Source organism: Tiliqua scincoides, chromosome 5 (assembly GCF_035046505.1).
Source record: "Tiliqua scincoides isolate rTilSci1 chromosome 5, rTilSci1.hap2, whole genome shotgun sequence".
NCBI classification, from domain to species: Eukaryota; Metazoa; Chordata; class Lepidosauria; order Squamata; family Scincidae; genus Tiliqua; species Tiliqua scincoides.
The window spans coordinates 84,012,522-84,033,755 of NC_089825.1; the positions used below are offsets into that span (position 1 = coordinate 84,012,522).

At 44.1% G+C, this 21,234-nt stretch overlaps 1 protein-coding gene across 1 annotated transcript; it reads right to left on the reverse strand.

The window, feature by feature from the left end:
- Positions 1-301: 301 nt before the first annotated feature.
- Positions 302-17,727, reverse strand: KRT222 (keratin 222). Its single transcript, XM_066629120.1, has 6 exons — positions 17,632-17,727; positions 15,060-15,188; positions 5,225-5,445; positions 4,523-4,599; positions 2,734-2,842; positions 302-515 (listed from the first exon to the last, which is right to left on the reverse strand). Exons 1-6 carry the CDS (start codon positions 17,725-17,727, stop codon positions 302-304), a joined length of 846 nt encoding a protein of 281 aa, XP_066485217.1.
- Between the last annotated feature and the right edge of the window lie 3,507 nt (positions 17,728-21,234).

Here is a 21,234-nt window from a genome sequence, read left to right on the forward strand (position 1 = left end):
TTAAGCATCTGTGAAAATTCTAAAACCAAAGAAATCATATTTGGAGGAAGCAAATGCAAAAATAAAATTTATCAACAAGCTTATAATAATCTAATGAGAATTCTTTTTCTTGGTTAGACACCCTTAATTTCTTCAGTGTCTTCAAAAGAATGACTGGATTATAGGAATATATATTTGATGAAAACATGTTTTATCCTAGTTTTGACAGACAGTAGGCAGTCATGTAGTCCATCTAAGTCCATCCTAACATTTACTTCGGAAATCCATCCATGAATAATCTTTGGGTTATTTTGATGCTGATTTAGGTTTTGATGGATGGAATGCTGCACGAGCGCCTCATAACCAATCTCACTTCAACATCCGGCAGGCTTTTCTGTTTAGTCTGTAAACAGCCTTCATCTGTTGCTGCTAGGTGAAGATCAAAGCGCAAAGAAACTGATTTTTTTCTTAAGCGAGGGTTGTCCTTAAAAAAAGATCCTTCCCATTCTTTAATTACTTCATCCACTTTTTCTGTCCTGAAATAGTAAGTTAAACATTATATACAGTTATTAATAAATGTCTTCAAGCTAAGCTTTATGAAATGGATGAAAAACTGCATAAGCTGACCACCTGGCAACCCATTAGGCAACTGATTCCCCAATTCTATCCCCCTCCCCTGCCAGCCTAAGAAGTGAAGGAGTTGCACCAGCAGAGGCTACTATACAGCTGTCAGGGAATTAGAGGAGGCGGGGAGGGGGTTGAACAGGGAAGAGGTGCAGGGAATGGGGCATGGAGGAGGATGGATCAAGCCCAGGAAGGGGCGGGATCAGTGGTGGCAGCCTGAACTGCCTTCACAGAATAACGTGGACTTGCACCTGCTATTGAGCTGGTGCAGGTCCGAGTTGCCCCATAGTGGCTGCTGGGCTTATCCCAGGGCAAGGGGACAAATGTCTCCTTACCCTAAGGAGGCCTCCAGCAACTGAAAATCCTCTGCTGGATGCAATGGAAGCCACAGCAGTGCTGCTGCCATACAGTGATTTAGGTAGGATTAGGCAGCTAAGGGCTGATTTATATAGCTATTATTCATCAAAAAATATGGGAAGTTGCCTTCCATTTGCAAAAACCCTATTTGTGGAAAGAGGAGAGGGTTGACTTTCACTTATTTCCCTTTAAACTGCAGTCCCCTGTGCCCCAAATATTTATTCTTGAGAGACCCTCTGATCCTTGAGAGCAAATTTTTGAGAGGTGCAGGGGGCTGCAGAGCTAATGGGAGATCAGTGAATTTGCCCTTCCTGTTGCACAGACAAGGCTTCTTGCATGAGTAGGATACAATCCTGAGCTTGGAAGGTGTGGTCTTCCTGTATTTCTTTACTTATACTTTAAAATGGTCCTAGCATGACAGCAATGGTTTTATACCACGCTAACCTACTCACCTGTAAACTTATCACCAAGGGCACTCTTTCTCAAACTGTGTGTTAGGACCTGCTATCTGGGTCATGAGCCAATTTCAGGTGGGTCCCCATTCATTTCAATATTTTATTTTTAGTATATTAGACTTGATGCTAACATGGTAAGTGACTGCATTTGGGAAGATCTGTACTTTTAATAGGCTGCAATGTATATGCTTTAAACCATTGCTTAAACTTTTAAGCAATGTAGATGCTTTTTCATCTTGTGGCACACTGACAAGGCACCAACATTTTCAAGGCACACCATCAGGTTTTTGACAATTGACACCATGCTGCCAGTGGGGGGCTCACATCCCCATTGGCCCTACTAATAAATGATCTTCCCCCAAATTCCTGTGGCACACCTGTGGACCACTCACAGCACACTAGTGTGCCACGGCACAGTGGTTGAAAATGGCTGCTTTAAACAATGGTAGTCAATGGGGCTTACTTCTGGGTAAGTGTGAATAGGATTGCAGCCTAGGATTGTTTTGCTGGTTGATGATGTCACTTCCAGGTTAATGACCTCACTTCTGGTGAGTCCTGACAGATTATCATTCTAAAAAGTGGGTCCTGGGCTAAAAAGTTTGAGAACGACTGACCTAGGGTTTCATATTTTGCAAATGGAACAGATATCCTTGAGCTTGAGGATTTGCCTTCACAGCTTTGTTCATGGGAAATTGTAAGAGATTCTGTTGATCTAAGCAGCACTGCTTGAGGACCCTGTATTATTCAAGCACTGTGTATTTTGCGTTATTTTTTGGTTTTTTTAAAGCATTAATTAATTTTGCTAAATGCCTATGTTATATGCCTTTATAACACTTTGTCACTGAAACAATTAGATTCTGGAAGGCACATGCTGATTGTAGTTTCTGGGTTAGTAAAGCCAAATGAATCCACTTTGCCATCTTAAAAGTTAGTTGATTGTGGTATGTTCTGAATTTTTGCAGTGGGGCTTCTATGCTGAGTATCCATCTACAGTTTCTCAGAATGACACAGGCAGGATTTTGTACATTGTTCATCATCAGACAACTCCTTAGAGCAGAAGCAGCTCACCTACCATTGGGCAATGTGACATGGCTACATTAGACAGATTTGAGTCATCATTAATGGTGATGGTATTTTTACTCATTTTCTGTTTCGTGCATTGAGGCTTGTATAGAAGTAGACTGTAATGGATTGTCTTTCATGTCAAATGAGAATTTGGAATTTCAGCCTTAGACGCCATGACATTCTAGGTTGGACCTGCCATAGTGACTGTGGCTGTACAACTTTTGTGCGCTCTGCTTTGGTCCATTTTACTTACTGTATTGTGCCATGAGCTTCTGCACTCTCCTTTGCAACACCTCCATTTAGGACCGCTTGTTTTGTCAGTATTTCAACTTTTTCAGTCTCATGCCTCTTTAATTCACTAGCTGTATAAATTTAAAAAAATGCAAACGTAAGGTTTTCACTACCTCACAACAGGGACCTTCCTATACTGCAAAACAGCAACATTTCTAATTTTCTGTGGGTGCCTTTTATACATCGTATGTCAGAAAATTACAGATCTGTCATCAATGCTGTAGCTACACAGGCACAATGTACACCTCTGTAACTTATCAGATATTTAACCAACCTGCCTGATCTGACTGATGTCTTGATTCCACTGTAGTGCTTCAGGAACAGTGTTGATGCTCGGTAGTGCTGTATCTCAAAATTCCTCTTTACAATAGGTGCAGTTTGCCGTGGGATAGTAAACCTAATGCATCCTTGGGGTAGGTGTACTGTGAATTCCCCTGGGACGTTTTTTCAATGTTTTTGTTCAAAATCCCCCCCCCCCCACATTTACTTTCCCATTTATAAAGCTAATGAACTATGTATGTTTATTTTTTTCTCTGCATGGAGGAAAGCACTCTCTCCACCATTTTGCGTAGGATAAAGGAGCAGTGTTTCTCAACCAGTGGTATGGTTACCACCAGTGGTACTTGAGGTGGTGCCTGGTGGTACTTGCAGGACCCCTGGACACCTGCTGCCCAGCAGCAAGGCCAGGAATGTGATGCAACAAAGGAGGCTCGGCTCAGCAGGCAGAGCTCCAAAGCATGCTTTTCTGTGTTCAAAAAAGCCCTCCCATCCACCCTGAGCCTCTTACTGGTTGTCACGTTGCATCTGGTTTCCCAACCCAGAAGTAACTGGCAATGATGGCATCTCCAGTTATTTCTGGTGGTACTTTCAATAGGTGGACCATGTGAAGTGGTACAGCAGAGGACAAACCTTGAGAAACTGTAATAGAGGGAAGGGAAGTAGCAGTTGCTCCTCCTCAATTTCATTAAGGGTAAAGCTTTTCAATTTCTTTTCTTTCTTTGGGCCCAGTTATATCCAATTTTTCAGTGGTGAAGCAGCCATGCCAAAGGGACATGCACTGCATTCTCTGGGGTGAGGTTCAGTCATGAAGACCTCCTCAAAGTAAAGGAACATTTGTTCCTTTACTTTGGGGCTGCATTGCAGCTGCATTGGCACTGGAAAGTTGGGTAAGATTGGAACCTTTGGCAAGTACAACCACTGACTACAGAAACATCAACGGTGCACAGATGTGGGTGGCTTGCCCCACAGTTGTCTGTTCTACATCAAGAGAGACAGTTGCTGCTGCCTCCTGATTGCTCTGCACTTTCCTTCTCCAGTTGTGACTCTTTTGAAGGGTCAGGCACCTGTACAGCCACATCTTGCCTGTTGGTAGGGCACTGTATCAATCATCTCCACCATTCAGGAGGCCTTTCCAGGTGGGACAGTGCAATGTGGTTGCCACAGCAGTGGAACCAAGTACCATTTGCCATCCTATGAAAATATAAGTGGTTGAAAGAGCCAAACACATTACTTTAAGTAAGTCATTAGTGTGCTTGGCTTTTGTTTCCTAAAAAGCAGCCACAGAGAAGAATCAGAATAGTGGTGGGAAGGTGATTGGATTTAACCCTTTTCCCTGGCAGGGAAGCTGTAATTGGCACCAATGGCAATGCTGCAGAGTTTGTGTTTAGTTCTAGTGGTGGATTATCCAAAACCTCTGTGATTCCTTTATCAAATTGTGCACTATCCTTTTACTACCTCTTAGGAAAACTCACGTGAAGGCAAAAAAAAGGCTATTCTGCTGGTGGTAGGCTTTTCATCTTCTCTTTCCTTGTGTGAAGAATAATAAAACCTAGAAAGAAAAAAGAAGACATAAGAATGCAAAAGGGAACTATTGATGGATATATCCTTCTGAAAGGATCAAAACGAACATAGTGGGAAGGTCATATCTATTTGGAAGTGCAGATTGATGCTAACTATAATAATGAAATTGTTGGGTCTGTACTTCTACAGCTCGTGTCCATCTGTTCAGTGGTGAGCACATGCATGTGCTCATGCAGGTGTAGAGGAATCTCTATGCCAGCATATAGAAATGCGACCATGTGAGCTTAGAGGAATCTTCCATCCATACAAAGTCAGTTCAGGGCCATTTCATACATTGGTTTCTTTTCCTCCATGAAGACAATCTCTGTGTTAGAGAAAGTATACCTTCCTTCTTTAATATAACATGATATGATTGTGTTGTCAGTACATGAACTAGGTAATCATTAAGTAGATAGATGTTGCTTCACTTCTAAGTCCAAACACTTGGATTAGCTGCAATTGTAGCCAATGAGAGCTTTGGTTAAGAATTGGTACAACATTCAACACACCTTTATTAGGCATATAGTTAAGAATTGGTATATAAACCTAATAATAATAAATATTAATCAAAGAACACTGGTTCTGTAGTGAATACTTAGAATTAATGCACATACCTTTTCTCTTCTTTCTCCAGTAGACTGCGGTACGTCGCTATCTCTTGCTCAAGCCTAACCTTAGTGTTAATTAATGCTTCGTGTTGCTGGAGCTGTTTTTCAATGCCATGCCGCACTTCCTGTAATTCTTTTTCCAGACCCTCAATCTCTGTTTCCAAATGCTTTAGCTGTGTCTGGTATCGCTGTTCTGTGGTACACAGAGAACTTTCTAGGCCCCTTTCCTGTTAAAGTAAGTTATTGTTAAAGTCCCAAAGTTTTTAAGTCCCCCTTAAAAATCCCAAGGGATATCCAACTTTAAAAAAATTAAACATTCAAAAAAACTCAGTTGGCTTTTAAATTGACAGCCTCTGCTAAGCATAGTAAAATTTTGGACTTCCCAATTTGGGGCTCAGAATGTAAAACATGGTTACATTAATGAAGATTTATAGGCATTTTAGTGTCTGCACTTAGTCTATCCCTGCATGCTATACATGCACTTAGTCTATACCTGAATACCTTCTCTCCAATCTACATTACTTTTTCCACTGCAATTTCTTCATGACCACCATTCTCACTTCCTTTCCTCATAAAACCTAAGGGACAAGGAAGCAGCTGTAAGTCACAGGTAGACACCTGGTAGCTAAGAAACAGGCATCTAGGAAGAAGGTAGGAATAATTGCCAGAGGAAAGATACAAAAGCACAGGGAGCGTGACTGGACCTGGTTGGTTGAATTCTTGATATAATAAAATATGGTTTAGACAGGGTTGCTGCATAGTTCATGAGGGAGGTCACTGCTTTGTGGTGTGGTCTGATTCCTCCTACTGTTATCATTCACAGACTACCTGAAGACAAGGACAAACAAAGCAGTGGTAGGAATACATTCCTTGTAGATCCAGCAGAATTCTATTACAGATACATTCAGATTAAGGGCCTCACTTCCATTTCTTCCTAGGTTGCCTTGGTTTATGAATTGCCTTGGTTTATGACATAGTCTGTCTTCATGTTACCCAATCTGTATGATAATCATTTCTGTGATTACTTTCACTCGTCCCCCCAGAATGAAGTACACATACTACCTGTTCTTACATGGGAACTCCCAGTGATGTGCAGACTTCCAGTCCAACACTGTAAGTTCCAACTTTCCTTGTTGGCAGAGAAACTCTTCAGTCAGGAATTTCCACAAGACAAGTAACTTGTTATAGTGAGGAAACAAATTCAGCAGGGGAAAGAATTATAATTTGACTGTCTGTAATAAGTTTCACTCACACATTTTAAGAGCTTTTAAAAGTCCAGTTTTTCCAGTTGTGGTACTTTACCACATCTCTTAAAGTGTGCTCCTAGGAGCCCTGGGTGGCACCCACACCATAGGTGGTTGTCATCTGCTTGTTTGTTCTGGGGCTCCCTTAGACTCCATTTAGGAGTACAGTGATGCCTCGCAAGATGAAATTAATTCGTTCCGCAAGTCGTTTCGTATTGCGAAAATTTCATCTTGCGAAGCGCGGTTTCCCATAGGAATGCATTGAAATTTAATTAATGCGTTCCTATGGGCAAAAAAAGTCAGAACAAAGTCAGATTTGGTTTACAAAGTGTTTATTAAGTGCTCTTTAAAGGCATACATACTGTACAGAGGATTTCAAAAATTTCAAGCAGAAAACTTCAATGCATCCTGGGTATTAACGGTTGTGCGATTTAAAACAAACCAAAACAAAAAAAAATGCAAAAGAATTCGTCTTGCGAAGCATGGCCATAGAAATTCATCTTGCGAGTCACCAAAAATTAGCAAAACGCTTTCGTCTTGCGAGTTTTTCGTTGCGCAAGGCATTCGTCTTGCGAGGCATCACTGTATAAAGGGCTATAGAGCCTGAAACGTTTGAGAACCACTGCATTACCATATTATAACCAATACCCATTCTTTCCTTCCTTTATCACAGCTTTGTCTACATTGCAGTACACAGCAAGTCTACAGAGCTTGCATCCTGAGTACACTTCTGTATTGTAGCGAGTCATGGACTCTTCGCTCACAACAGGAGAGGAAACTGAACGCTTTCCACATGCGCTGCCTCTGACGCATTCTCGGCATCACCTGGCAGGACAAAGTTCCAAACAACACAGTCCTGGAACGTGCTGGAATCCCTAGCATGTATGCACTGCTGAAACAAAGACGCCTGCATTGGCTCGGTCATGTCGAGAGAATGGATGATGGCTGGATCCCAAAGGATCTCCTCTATGGAGAACTCGTGCAAGGAAAGCACCCTACAGGTAGACCACAGCTGCGATACAAGGACATCTGCAAGAGGGATCTGAAGGCCGTAGGAGTGGACCTCAACAGGTGGGAAACCCTGGCCTCTGAGCGGCCCGCTTGGAGGCAGGCTGTGCAGCATGGCCTTTCCCAGTTTGAAGAGACACTTGGCCAACAGTCTGAGGCAAAGAGGCAAAGAAGGAAGGCCCATAGCCAGGGAGACAGACCAGGGACAGACTGCACTTGCTCCCAGTGTGGAAGGGATTGTCACTCCCGAATTGGCCTTTTCAGCCATACTAGACACTGTTCCAGAACCACCACTCAGAGCGTGATACCATAGTCTTTCGAGACTGAAGGTTGCCAACAACACTGTGTCCCCTTCCCTTTGATGTGTCACATACTTTATGGTGGATCCTATTCAAATTAGGAGCAGATAACTTGCAATCCAGCTTTAATATTTAGAACAGGGGTGCCCAAACCCCGGCCTGGAGGCCATTTACAGCCCTTGGGGACCCCCAATCCTGCCCACAGGGACCCTCCCAGTCTCCAATGAGCCTCTGGCCCTCTGGAGCCTGTGCAGCGCCAGTACAACTACTCTCAGTGCAAGGGCCGAATGACTTCTTGTGCGGGCTGAGGACTCCCTCCGCCTCTTGCTGTTTCACATCTGTGAAGCAGCAGTGGCAGCAAAGAAAAGGCTGGCCTAGCTTTGTACAAGGTCCTTTGTAGGCCTTGAGCTATCACGAGACCATTATTCATATAAGTTCCATCTCTACTATATTTATGTAAATTTATTTAAATTTTAAATGTAAATTAATTATTTTTTCCCCAGCTCCTAACACAGTGTCAGAGAGATGATGTGGCCCTCTTGCCAAAAAAGTTTGGACACCCCTGATTTAGAAGAACAAAGTACAGGGGAGCACCCATATCCACGGAGCCCGTATCCACAGATTCAGTTATCTGTGTGTCGGGTCTGTGGGCCACCAACTGCACATGCCACTTGTGCACGCCCCCTCTGGAGGTAAGGGGAGCAGGGTCCTCTGAATTCAGCAGAATGCCTTAAAAGGCATTAAAAAGTCACTTCTGGTTTCTCTGTGAAACCAAAGTCACATGTTTTGAACTCTAAAACTTAGTCTGAATCCAGCAGAAGCTGTGGACAGACATCCACGGCCTCTGCTAAGCTCAGAGGACCCGCTGGAGCCGCCGCCGGAGGCGAAGGGAGTGGAGCCTATGGCGGGGTTGCTAGTGGGTAGTGTGCATGGATGGTACATGAACCCGATCTGTTAATAATAATCTGCAGATACGGGCCCCCACTTTACTTTGTTCTTCTAAATATTAAAACTGGAATGCAAGTTACCTGCTTCCGATTTGAATAGAGACCATCCTTAAAAGGGAGAGGATACCCAAGGGGGGAGGACACACAGCAAAGCTCTTTTATGCCTCTTAAGGGTATAAAAATGTCACTTCTGGTTTTCACCCAAAACTGAAAGTAGTTTTTTTTTTTTTTTTTTTTTGCTCTACTGGGCACATCTCCTTTGGAGGGCCTAAGGGGCCAAAAATCATGAATTTCCTTATCCGCAATTTTCAGTATCTGCAGGGGGTCCAAGAACAGACCCCCCGTGGATACCAGGGCCCCACCGTAACAGGCATACAGTTCACTGTAGCAGCACAACCTTCCATAGAAATTCCCTTTTCACCTGAAAAGGAGTCAGCCATGTTTTTATCTGCCCACCTCCACTTTCTCCTTCACATCACTTGTCTACATAAGACCTCCCAGATGCTTTCCCCAATTCCATCACTACCTCTACATTCCATTCCTTGTTTCTTGGCAACTTGTAGGCAGTAGTGTAGCAAGCCTGGGGGATTACTCCGCCCTGGGTGTGTCAAGTACAGGGCTGTAAAGTACTCCCCTGGTGCCTGGGGCAGTGACACACAAGGTTTTCCTAGAGGGAATAAGAACAGCCCCACTGGATCAGGCCATAGGCCCATCTAATCCAGCTTCCTGTATCTCACAGCGGCCCCACCAAATGCCCCAGGGAGCACACCTGATAACAAGAGACCTGCATCCTGGTGCCCTCCCTTGCATCTGACTTAGCCCATTTCTAAAATCAGGAGGTTGAACATACACATCATGGCTTGTAACCCATAATGGATTTTTCCTCCAGAAACTTGTCTAGTCCCCTTTTAAAGGTATCCAGGCCAGATGCCGTCACCACATCCTGTGGCAAGGAGTTCCACAGACCAACCACACGCTGAGTAAAGAAATATTTTCTTTTGTCTGTCCTAACTCTCCCATTTTGCTGCCCATTTTGCCAGTTTGGAGAGATCTTTCTGGAGCTCCTCACAATCACTTCTGGTCTTCACCACTTGGAAAAGTTTGATGTCATCTGCAAACTTTGCCACCTCACTGCTCAACCCTGTCTCCAGATCATTTATGAAGAGGTTGAAGCACACCGGTCCCTGGACAGAACCTTGGGGCACACCACTTTTCACCTCTCTCCACTGTGAAAATTGCCCATTGACACCCACTCTTTGTTTCCTGGTCCTCAGCCAGGTCTCAATCCAGGAGAGGACCTGCCCTCTAATTCCCTGACTGTGGAGTTTTTTCAGTAGCCTTTGGTGAGGGACCATGTCGAACACCTTCTGAAAGTCCAGATATATGATGTCCACGGGTTCTCCCGCATCCACATCCCTGTTGACCTTTTCAAAGAATTCTAAAAGGTTTGTGAGGCAAGACTTACCCTTACAGAAGCCATGCTGATTCTCCCTCAGCAAGGCCTGTTCGTCTATGTGTTTTGAGATTCTATCTTTGATGAAGCATTCCACCATCTTACCCTGTATAGATGTTAGGCTGGCTGGCCTATAGTTTCCCGGGTCACCCATCTTTCCCTTTTTAAAGATTGGCGTGATATTTGCTATCCTCCAATCCTCTGGCACTGTGGCCGTTTTGAGGGACAAGTTGCATATTTAATCAAGAGATCAGCAACTTCATTCTTCAATTCCTTAATAACTCTAGAACATAAGAACAGCCCCACTGGATCAGGCCATAGGCCCATCTAGTCCAGCTTCCTGTATCTCACAGCGGCCCACCAAATGCCCAGGGGGCACACCAGATAACAAGAGACCTCATCCTGGTGCCTTCCCTTGCATCTGGCATTCTGACATAACCCATTTCTAAAATCTGGAGGTTGCGCATACACATCATGGCTTGTACCCCATAATGGATTTTTCCTCCAGAAACTTGTCCAATCCCCTTTTAAACGCGTCTAGGCTAGACGCTAGCACCACATCCTGTGGCAAGGAGTTCCAAAGACCGACCACACGCTGAGTAAAGAAATATTTCCTTTTGTCTGTCCTAACCCGCCCAACACTCAATTTTAGTGGATGTCCCCTGGTTCTGGTATTAAGTGAGAGTGTAAAGAGCATCTCCCTATCCACTCTGTCCACCCCCTGCATAATTTTGTATGTCTCAATCATGTCCCCCCTCAGGCGTCTCTTTTCTAGGCTGAAGAGGCCCAAAAGCCGCAGCCTTTCCTCATAAGGAAGGTGCCCCAGCCCCGTAATAATCTTAGTCGCTCTCTTTTGCACCTTTTCCATTTCCACTATGTCTTTTTTGAGATGCAGCGACCAGAACTGGACACAATACTCCAGGTGTGGCCTTACCATAGATTTGTACAACGGTATTATAATATTAGCCGTTTTGTTCTCAATACCCTTCCTAATGATCCCAAGCATAGAATTGGCCTTCTTCACTGCCGCCGCACATTGGGTCGACACTTTCATCGACCTGTCCACCACCACCCCAAGATCTCTCTCCTGATCTGTCACAGACAGCTCAGAACCCATCAGCCTAAATCTAAAGTTTTGATTTTTTGCCCCAATGTGCTTGACTTTACACTTACTGACATTGAAGCGCATCTGCCATTTTGCTGCCCATTCTGCCAGTCTGGAGAGATCCTTCTGGAGCTCCTCACAATCACTTCTGGTCTTCACCACTCGGAAACGTTTGGTGTCGTCTGCAAACTTTGCCACCTCACTGCTCAACCCTGTCTCCAGGTCATTTATGAAGAGGTTGAAAAGCACCGGTCCCAGGACAGATCCTTGGGGCGCACCGCTTTTCACCTCTCTCCATTGTGAAAATTGCCCATTGACACCCACTCTCTGCTTCCTGGCCTCCAACCGGTTCTCAATCCATGAGAGGACCTGTCCTCTAATTCCCTGACTGTGGAGTTTTTTCAGTAGTCTTTGGTGAGGGACCGTGTCGAACGCCTTCTGAAAGTCCAGATATATAATGTCCACGGGTTCTCCCACATCCACATGCCTGTTGACCTTTTCAAAGAATTCTATAAGGTTTGTGAGGCAAGACTTACCCTTACAGAAGCCATGCTGATTCTCCCTCAGCAAGGCCTGTTCGTCTGTGTGTTTTGAGATCCTATCTTTGATGAGGCATTCCACCATCTTACCCGGTATGGATGTTAGGCTGACCGGCCTATAGTTTCCCAGGTCCCCCGTTTCCCTTTTTAAAGATAGGCGTGACATTTGCTATCCTCCAATCTTCTGGCAATCTTCTGGCATCTAGGGTGGATGCCATCAGGGCCCGGTGACTTATTGATCTTTAATTTATCAATGAGATCTGAAACGTCTTGTCAGCGGTCAAGACCTTGTCCGACCCTTGCCTTACCTGGCTGCAGGCCAGGGGCAGAAATGTCTGGCCATAGAGCCACCACCACCTCTCCAGCTGACCAGGTAAGACGTAGGGCAGCTGGGTGGGAGAGACCGTCCCCCCAGGGCTCACCTGACCTGAGCAGTGAGCACAGCCGGGTCACCATTAACCACCAAAGAGGAGGGAAGCAGGCCAGGGTCAGGATCCCTTTAAGCCTAGAGAGGGAGGAAGGGGAGGAGCCGAGGGTGTGGCTGGGGAGGATAAAAGCAGGGAGGCCTGTGATGACAGGCAGTTCTGGAGAGGGAAGGCTGGAGCTAGAGCCCCTGCCTGAAGACCAAGGGCCTCAGGTCCTGCCTCCAGGGAGGAGGACAAGGGTGTCGTGAACCCCCCCCCCGGTTTGGTCTGAGGCTTCCCCTGCAAGGAACCCCAGGGAGGTGGACACCCCACCCAGGGGTCCCATGAGACCATCCAGCCGACCCTTGGCACCCCGCCAGGTGACGCCCTGAGATCCCCCCTTTTCAGGGCACCCCTCACAGTCTTCTCTTTTAACCTCTATCTGACTTAATTCCTTGGTCAGGAGGGGCCGTTCGGGCAGCGGTATCTGCCTAAGGTCTTCTGCTGTGAAGACAGATGCAAAGAACTCATTCAATTTCTCTGCCATCTCTAAGTCTCCTTTTATTTCCCCTTTCCCTCCCTCACCATCCAGAGGGCCAACTGCTTCCTTGGCGAGTTTCCTGCTTCTAACATATTTGAAGAAGCTTTTATTATTCCCCTTCATGCTGCTGGCCATGTGTTCCTCATAGTCTCTCTTGGTCTCCCGTATCACCTTCTTACCACAGTTTATGTTCCTTTTTGTTCTCCTCGTTAGGGCAAGACTTCCATTTACAGAAAGAAGCTTCCTTGCCCTTTACGGCCTCTCTAACTTGGCTGGTTAGCCATGCGGGCACCCTCCTGGACTTAGTGGAGCCCTTCTTCCTTTGCGGTATACACTTCCGCTGGGCCTCTATCACTGTTGATTTGAGCAACCTCCATGCTCTCTGTAGAGACTGGACTCTTTTAACCTTCCCTTTCAACCTCCTTCTAACCAGCCTCCTCATTTGAGGGAAGTCCGCTCGTCGGAAGTCAAGGGTTTTTGTGAGAGATTTGCCCGGTATTCTTCCCCCAACGTGCATGTTGAAACGAATCGCAGCATGATCGCTGTTCCCTAACGGCTCAGTAACATTGACATCTCTAACCAGGTCCTGAGTACCGCACAATATTAAATCCAGAGTCACCTGTCCTCTGGTAGGCTCCATGACTAGCTGCTCTAAGGCACAGCATGTCAAGGAATCTGGTCTCCTTTTTGTGACCAGAACACAATTTGACCCAGTCAATACGAGGATAATTGAAGTACCCCACGATTACAACCCTGTCCCTCCTTGTCACCTCCCTGATCTGTTTCCTCATTTCAGGATCCCCTTCTGGTTTCTGGTCTGGAGGACAATTGTACGCCCCTAGTATTACATCGCTCCTCAGGCCTGGTAATTTAACTCATAGAGATTCTATGGAGTCGGACCCACCTTCAATCTCTACTTTGCTGCATTCTATCCCTTCCTTAACACCCCACCTCCAACCCGCTCCCCCTGTCCCTCCTGTAGAGTTTATAGCCTGGGATTGCGGTATTCCACTGATTCTCTGCATTCCACCAGGTTTCCGTTATGCCCACTATGTCAATGTTTTCCCTTGTCACCAGACATTCCAGGGCAGAGCAGTTGCTGCTGCAGCCTCTTGTGCTTGTCCCTTTCCCTTTGGAAACACCCAGCCTTTGAAGGGAAAGGGCAAGGTCATGCGCATAGAGCTGTAGCGGCATCCCAGCCTCTGGGTGAACTTGGAGGTAACTGCCTTGCACTCAAGGCAGTAACTTCTGGCCAGGTTCTCCCTGGAGGGCGGGGCGCAGCTGTGGCTTCAAGCGCACACCATCCTTTTCCCTTTGGAGGCTCAAAGGGAAAGAGATGGGGTGCATGCAAAGCCACAGCAGTACTTTGCCCTTCAGGATAACCTGGGTGGAAGTGACTGGCCAGTGCCTGGGGAAGTCATGTGCTCCGATGGCATAGTGCCCAGAGGACCTGGTCCTCAGGCTCCATCCAAGTTATGTCTCTGGACAAGTGCACTTGGTCTGCCCGGGGTTAAATGCACCACTGAGATCTGGCCTCTACCAGGGGATCTCGAGGTAGAGGCCAGCTCACTTTGAGCAGCTGTTTGAAGCTAAAGGTAGACCTAGCTTCCACCTTGAGATCCTCTGTTGGAGACCAGGTCTACTGTTCACTCAAAGCCACTGGTAGACCGGTGGAGGCCAGGTTTACGAGCCTCTCAAAGCAGATTGTAGACCTGGCTTCCACTGGGGGCAGGGAACCTCAAAGCAGAGGCCAAGTCTATCCTTCAGTTTGAGCTGCCTGCACCAAGTGTTCAATATCCTAGCTATGCCACTGGTTCTAGGTCTGTCTTTGAGCGCCATTTTCAGATGCTTGTTCACGTATCTGACAGCCTGCGCTTTAATTGCAATTTCTTAAAAAATGTACAAATTATGGTCAAATGTGCATAGGAGCATGCATCCTACAAGTATTCCAAGGAAATCAATGCCCCTGTAAACTAAAGGCTGGGCAAAAGAAAGCAGTATTTGTCCCAGTTATAGGCAGATGATCTGGATGTTTCCCCATGTGAAATATATTATGATGCGCCTGTATCCCTTTGTCAGCAGTTGTCTTTCCTCCTTGTGTGACTTCTGCTGGGACTCCTGGGGCAAAGCACCGCACTGGGTCTTGCATGGCACTCACATCTGCCCCCTGTTGGCACACAAGACGCTACCACTGCCCACCAGTATTGAGGGGTTAGGGGCTGACATGGCTGGCTGGGCCCTCTGACCTGGCTAACCATCTGTATATTTTCAGCATAGACATATCTGCTTGATGGCACTTACCACAGCATGGAGAGAGTCAATTTCTATCTGCATGTGATGCCATTGGCGTCTAGCTTCTTTTAGCTCAGCTCTGGCTGCTTTTAGTGCTTCTTCATCTTTGTTCATTTTTTCACTAGTAGCTGCTTCTAGCTGCAAGAAAGTATTGAGAAGGTCAGCTGAACAGAGGCCTCGTTGAAACCCGGGTGCTGCCAGATGCTGCTCAATTCTGTTGCCCCCATGCACACTGCTGCCCCCCTTGCCTTCCTCCTCCTGACCTGCTTGGGTGAAGAAGGTGAGGTGTGGCAATCCCATCCCCCTTACCTGGAGCTCCCAGCATGCTCCACTTTTCCTATTCACAATAGGGTAGGGATAGAGGAAGTAGGTGGTGCCAGAGCTCCACTCCAGAGCTCCACTCCTCCCTCTCCTTGCCTATATTCAGCTATTTTCCTAAGTAGCTCAGTGTGGGTGTGGAGGCAGCAGTGGTAGCTCTTTGCCCCTCTACTTTTCCCAGCAGCACTGGAGGAAGAAATGGGCTGCGGCTATTCCAGTCCTCTTCCCACATGCTCTCAACTCAAAGGAAGAGATTCGGAGAGTTGAGCAAAGCAGCTTGGTGGGTTGCAGTCTGGAGGGGAATGTTGGGCAGATGCGGGTTGCAGATCACCTTTCATCAGTTCCCTGTTCTCCCCAAAGTTGCCATTCCACATGAGCCTTGAAGTAAACATCATGGGCAAGCTGGCCCCCGTTGAACATGAATGAGTCACTGAAAATTTAACCTAGGGTTATGTGAACAAACCCTAGGTTTCTGAAAGAAAGCACCTCCTGTATTGAATTTAGTACTTCTCATTGTTACATTGCCCATCCTTTGGAACAGAGGAGATGCAGCTCTTATCCCAATTGGTATGAAAAGGGGATTTAACATTTTCTTGCTTGCTTGCATATAATGAGTCTGCATTGCTACCCTGTTGGCCAATTATGTTAAAATAACAGGCCAGCTCCTCCGCTAATCTGTAACCCTCCTGTACTTGTCACATGGTCATAACTATTTTACAATGCTCAAATTCCATTATACAAACTGTTGTTTGATATCTTGATTCCTTAACTAACTGCAGTTTGTGCAAACCATAGTTACCTGTATTTGAATGTAATGGAAAACTGCAGTTTTACCAAACTGCAAAAGGAAGTTTTAAATCCTTCTGCATGAAGGAAAGGGGGGTGGCAGCATATGCAAATTCCCTCTTTGCACTATGTCAGAATTGGGGCTTAGCCTTAACTAGATATGCATGTATATTGTTTTTTCTTCGTTTAATTCTGTCTGTCCTGAGCGAGTAGTCTGTTACACAAAATTCCTTGACTGTATTCAAAGCCCTAAGAATTTTGTATTTTGACAGGTTTTTCTCTCCTGTAATTTTTAATTTTAAAATAAATTGATTTTATTATCAAATGGATGTGTGGCTACTCTGTTCAGGAGCATGATGTCATTCATTACTTGTTCAACACAAAATGGGCACAGGGTCCTAGAATGCATATCATATTGTCATGAAGGTGGGTGTTTTAAGTTTAAAAAAGATCAATCTCAAGCAAATGCCTAGCTGGAATTGCTTCAGTTTGGGTGTGGAAGAAAAGTGAGTGTTACCTTGGATCTTGTGAAATGGCCTGAACATATTTTGGAACTTTTAAGTTTTGAACTCTCCATGATGTTTATGTCTAAGATATCCAGTGAAGAAAGACACCTGCAATTTAAGCAAGGCACTACTTTAGGCCTAAAAATGAGCATAAGATGTGATTGAGACATTGTAACCTGTCCCAAGAAATTTGGATGTGATTTGCAAGATTGCTTAACAATCATAGAATCCATTTATTGTAGAGGCAATCCTGCCATAGGAGAATAAAAGGATAATTAATTCAGAAAAGAGACTGTCAAAGCACAGCAGGATGATAAACTCAGCTTCCATCCAGCTTGAATCTATGCTGATTATCATAGTCAGACCGGTCATCTAGTCATGATTCAGAAATATTTATTTCTGTGTGTATTTGTAATGATGTCATGGTGACCAGGTAACCTTTATGAAATATGAAACGGGTAAGCAAAGCATAACAGAACACTAGGACACCCATTTTCGACTCCTGAGGACACCATAAATGTTACAAAATTCTATTGTTTTATATGTTCTGTCATCCCCAGTTTTAAAAATAGATTCTTTACACAACCAATAAATTATGCCTAATTTGTTTCCCCTCCTGAGAGAATTAGCTCAAAATGAAGTCTGAGCAGTATTGCATTTGGAAGAAAAAAAAAAATCACATCTGTCATTATGTTTAGAAACAGACAAATATCGAAAGCAAGGTGACACAGCACTTCTTTAGTGTTCTGTCTTTGAGACACCTCAACAGAATTTCCTTTAGCTTATCAGTCTAGATATACTGCAGTATCAGAGAAGGAGGGGAAAAAAACACACAAAACCTGATTCCCTTCCCCAACAGAATGCTGCATTGAAAAGGAAATACTGTACCTCACAGAGGCTGAGAGAGGAACTGAGTACACATTGGATTGTCTCCTTATTCAGGTAGGTGTCTGTCTATATGCAATCATTACCTGGGTCCCTGCTGCGAGGATGGTCTCTATCTGACTTCTGGTGATGAGCGTTTCATAGTTTGCCCTGATCTCATTGAGGAGCTGGGACAGTTCCATGCTGCTCCCATCCTCCACCTTGGCTAAGTGAATCTTATCGATAGGGCGAGAAGGCTGCTGCAGAGCATTCCCAGCCTGCAGTAAGAACAGACGCGAGAGAGAGGAAAACACAGATTTTTTTTTTAAAGCTGCAGAGTTCTGTTGGCCACACTGAAGATTAATCATTTATCATCAGTCTCAAGATTATCAAACTTCATCAAGCCAGTTAATAGTACCACTTTGTACACAGCCAAGCACCCGCCCCAAATGTACCATGTTTGTGGTGAACATGTCAGCGGAGGGCCACTTCAGTGTTACTTTTCCCAACATAGTCATTTATCTCCATGTTGAAGAAAATATATCTTGTCATGCGTACAGTGCGGGTGATGTAAATTTTAACCACATATATAAGTGTGTGTCTGGGAATTGATACATGCTGCCTGAGCTGGGCATGCACAGCTCCAAATAAAAGCATGCTATATCTAGCAGGGCCAAGCAGAATAATTTGTGACCCTAGATTTGTTCACCTCAAGCAGAGTCTGTGATACTGTGTATGTGAGATTAATGATCCATTCATCATAATAATATAATTCAAGGGGAAGAAACAGCTGCTGGCTATATGCTTAGAAGTGGTGAAATGGATCGTAGTAACTCTACCTCAGTCAAGAAAACAAAGTAAGACTGATGTTTTGTGTGGTAGGGCTTGCTTTCCTCCCTGAGGGAGCAATTGAATCAAAGGCAAATGCTGTACAGCAGTAGGATCCTATGGTTTGCTTTAAGTATGTGTTTGTATGTAGGAGTGATAAAAAAGCTTGCAAACAGCAGATTGCTCCACTTACATCCCATTACTGATGTGTAGTGAAAACAGTGGTAATATGTAGTAGAGCACGTATCCTGCATTATGATTGTTACCTTGCATCCTAGTTGTACTTTGTCCCAAGACAAATGGGAGTTAGTACCAGGAATGCATAGAGCCCAAACAGACATATCATCTCCCCCACCCCATTTTGTTGCTTTCTGCCATTCTCCTACCTTGGCATGACAAACCCTGTGAAACTATCCCCAGGAAATTTCCTAAACTTTGCCAGACTACTCAGTGGTGTCACTCGGTCTGGTGTTGCCCAGTGCACATGGCAGCTGGCTCCATCACTTCCGGCCCCTCCTCCCACAAAGGCCCCCAGAACTGCCTGCTTGGTTTTGTGCCACCAAACATCAGGGGTTGCAACACAGCTGGCTGCCTTGCTGGGTAGTACCCCAGCATGCCTTGTGCTATGCTGGTCAGCTTCCTGTGCCAGCCGCTGCCCCAGCCAGCATAACACAAGGCGTGAAGGTGGCACAGAGCTGAGTGGGTGACTCTGGGGGCCTTGCATGGGGTGAACAGTCATTTTGGTGTCATCCACCATGTTGTCACCCAATGAGATCTGCACTCCCTTAATAAGGCCACTGAGGAGGCCTTAGTGATCTTATCTGAACCTGTAAGGTAAGGCATAGCACAGGCAATTAGACATCCTGCTACTAGAGGCAAAACAAGGCTGTTTAGGCCAACAAAGGGACAATAGATTCAGGCCTCCAAAATCCTCCACCAACTTTATTCAGATGTTAGCCCCTCCTTAGGGGTTGGAAAACTTTGCAGTAATGAAGCTTTTTTTGACATGTTAATGACATCCACCCTTTCCCCATATTTCATCTGATTATCTTTCCCTGGCTCAAAACAGTCCATGGACCAAACCCCAGCAAATGGGTGTATGATGAATTGCCCCCCCCTTTTCTTTATTTTTGAACATTTCTAACCCCCACCCCCCAAATTCTGTGTTGACTCAGAGTTTAGAACTGCGGTTCTCAAACTCTGGGTTGCAACCCACAAATGGGTCACAACCTGATTTTTGGTGGGTCATAGGGCTGGCATGATCTGGAAGCTGCAGAGTACTGTGGGCCACATCATGCCCCAGAATGCCTTGTGGCTTCTGTGTAGTGCCAGTGCATAACCCACATCATTGCCCATGTCGCACTCCAGAATGTCTTGCAGACTTGCATTTTGAGGCACGATGCAACCACTGCAGCAGATGGTGGGTCGTGGTGTTAAAATGTTTGAGAACTGCTGGCTTAGAGGATTCCCCCCCCCCCACTCTAAATAACCTATGCAGATCACTACAACTGATTCCTCTCCTTGTATTCCAAACTTTGGTGTGTTGGTGAAGTCCTTGCTGTGTTGCATTATTATTATTATTATTATTATTATTATTATTTTATAATGCTTTATTTATTTATTACAGATACAGGTAAGGAAAATTGGATAGACTTAGGGCTAGGACTACATAGGTTACACACGAGGGTGGTGGCCATCGATTACAACAAACATTAATCCAAACGAAATTAATAATCAATACAAAAATTATCATATTCTTTAACCCAACTGGTTAATACTTTAACATTCCATATTTTTCCTCTAACCTTATCTATCCCATCATAAAAAAACACTTCAGACTTTTACTTATACACTCTTCTTACCACTAAACTAGTCTCTAAAATAAAATCTTTCTTATCTAATTCTTAATTTCTAATATGACATCTAAAAAAGAAGTATCCGATTACAATGGTATTACTGCCTTCAATATCTCTTATAACATGTTATACATCATTTTCCATAACTATCCAATCAAAAAAGGCTTCAAATTTTTACTTATAGACTCTTCTTACCACTAAACTAAACTCTAAAATACAATCTCATATCTGATTCTTAATTTCTAATATCACATCTTAAAACAAATATCTCCAATTACAATAATATTATACTTCGCTTATCCACCACATATTTATTAACCCAAAATACAGATTTAATTCTCCAAAATGAATTGACATCTATAATTTATTTTATTTACCTTCTTTTTTTATAAAATAACCCTTTTATTTGTCTTAATACCACTATAGTTTACACAATACTTATATTCCAAAATTGCAGTTCCATCTAATTTATTTCATATATTTACCACTTTAATTTTCACTATAATTATATTCCAAATTCCCTTTTCATCCACTTTAATTTAATCTAATTAATAAAATATTTATCTTAATACCACTTAATTTCCACAATATTTATATTTCAAATTTTCATTTGCATCTATTTTAATATATTTTAAAAAAAATAAAATTCTATTTATTATGCTGTGTTGCATTATTGAACTTCTGCCCTGCCTGCTTTCATGGAAATTTTGCCATCCAGAGAAGCATTAAGAAAGGTAAAATTGCTTCCTGTAATCTTTCATTTTTTTTTTTTTTTGGTTGATGCAAAAACATTTAAAACATTTAAAATGACTCATGTGAATCAAATTTTAATTCATAATTAAAATAATATCCTCTGTTTAAACTGGAGGATTACTTCATTGTGAATCATTTTTTCATCGTCTTGGCTCTCCTGCAGCCAAAAGGCCTAATTAGCATTTCATCTTTCAAGTCTAATGAGGGATAATAAATACAAGCTTAGATATTTGTCATGGTCCCTCAGTAACATTCCCAAAACTTTTCTTTGCA

Bases quoted from the DNA above. Each gene is read 5' to 3' on its own strand.
- KRT222 (XM_066629120.1), bottom strand. From the start codon at position 17,727: ATGGAACTGTCCCAGCTCCTCAATGAGATCAGGGCAAACTATGAAACG. The intron at 2,843-4,522 runs GTGAGTTTTCCT...AAATTTATACAG, and splicing joins AGCCTTTTTTTTGCCTTCAC to CTAGTGAATTAAAGAGGCAT. The intron at 516-2,733 runs GTAAGTAAAATG...TTACTATTTCAG, and splicing joins GAAGCTCATGGCACAATACA to GACAGAAAAAGTGGATGAAG.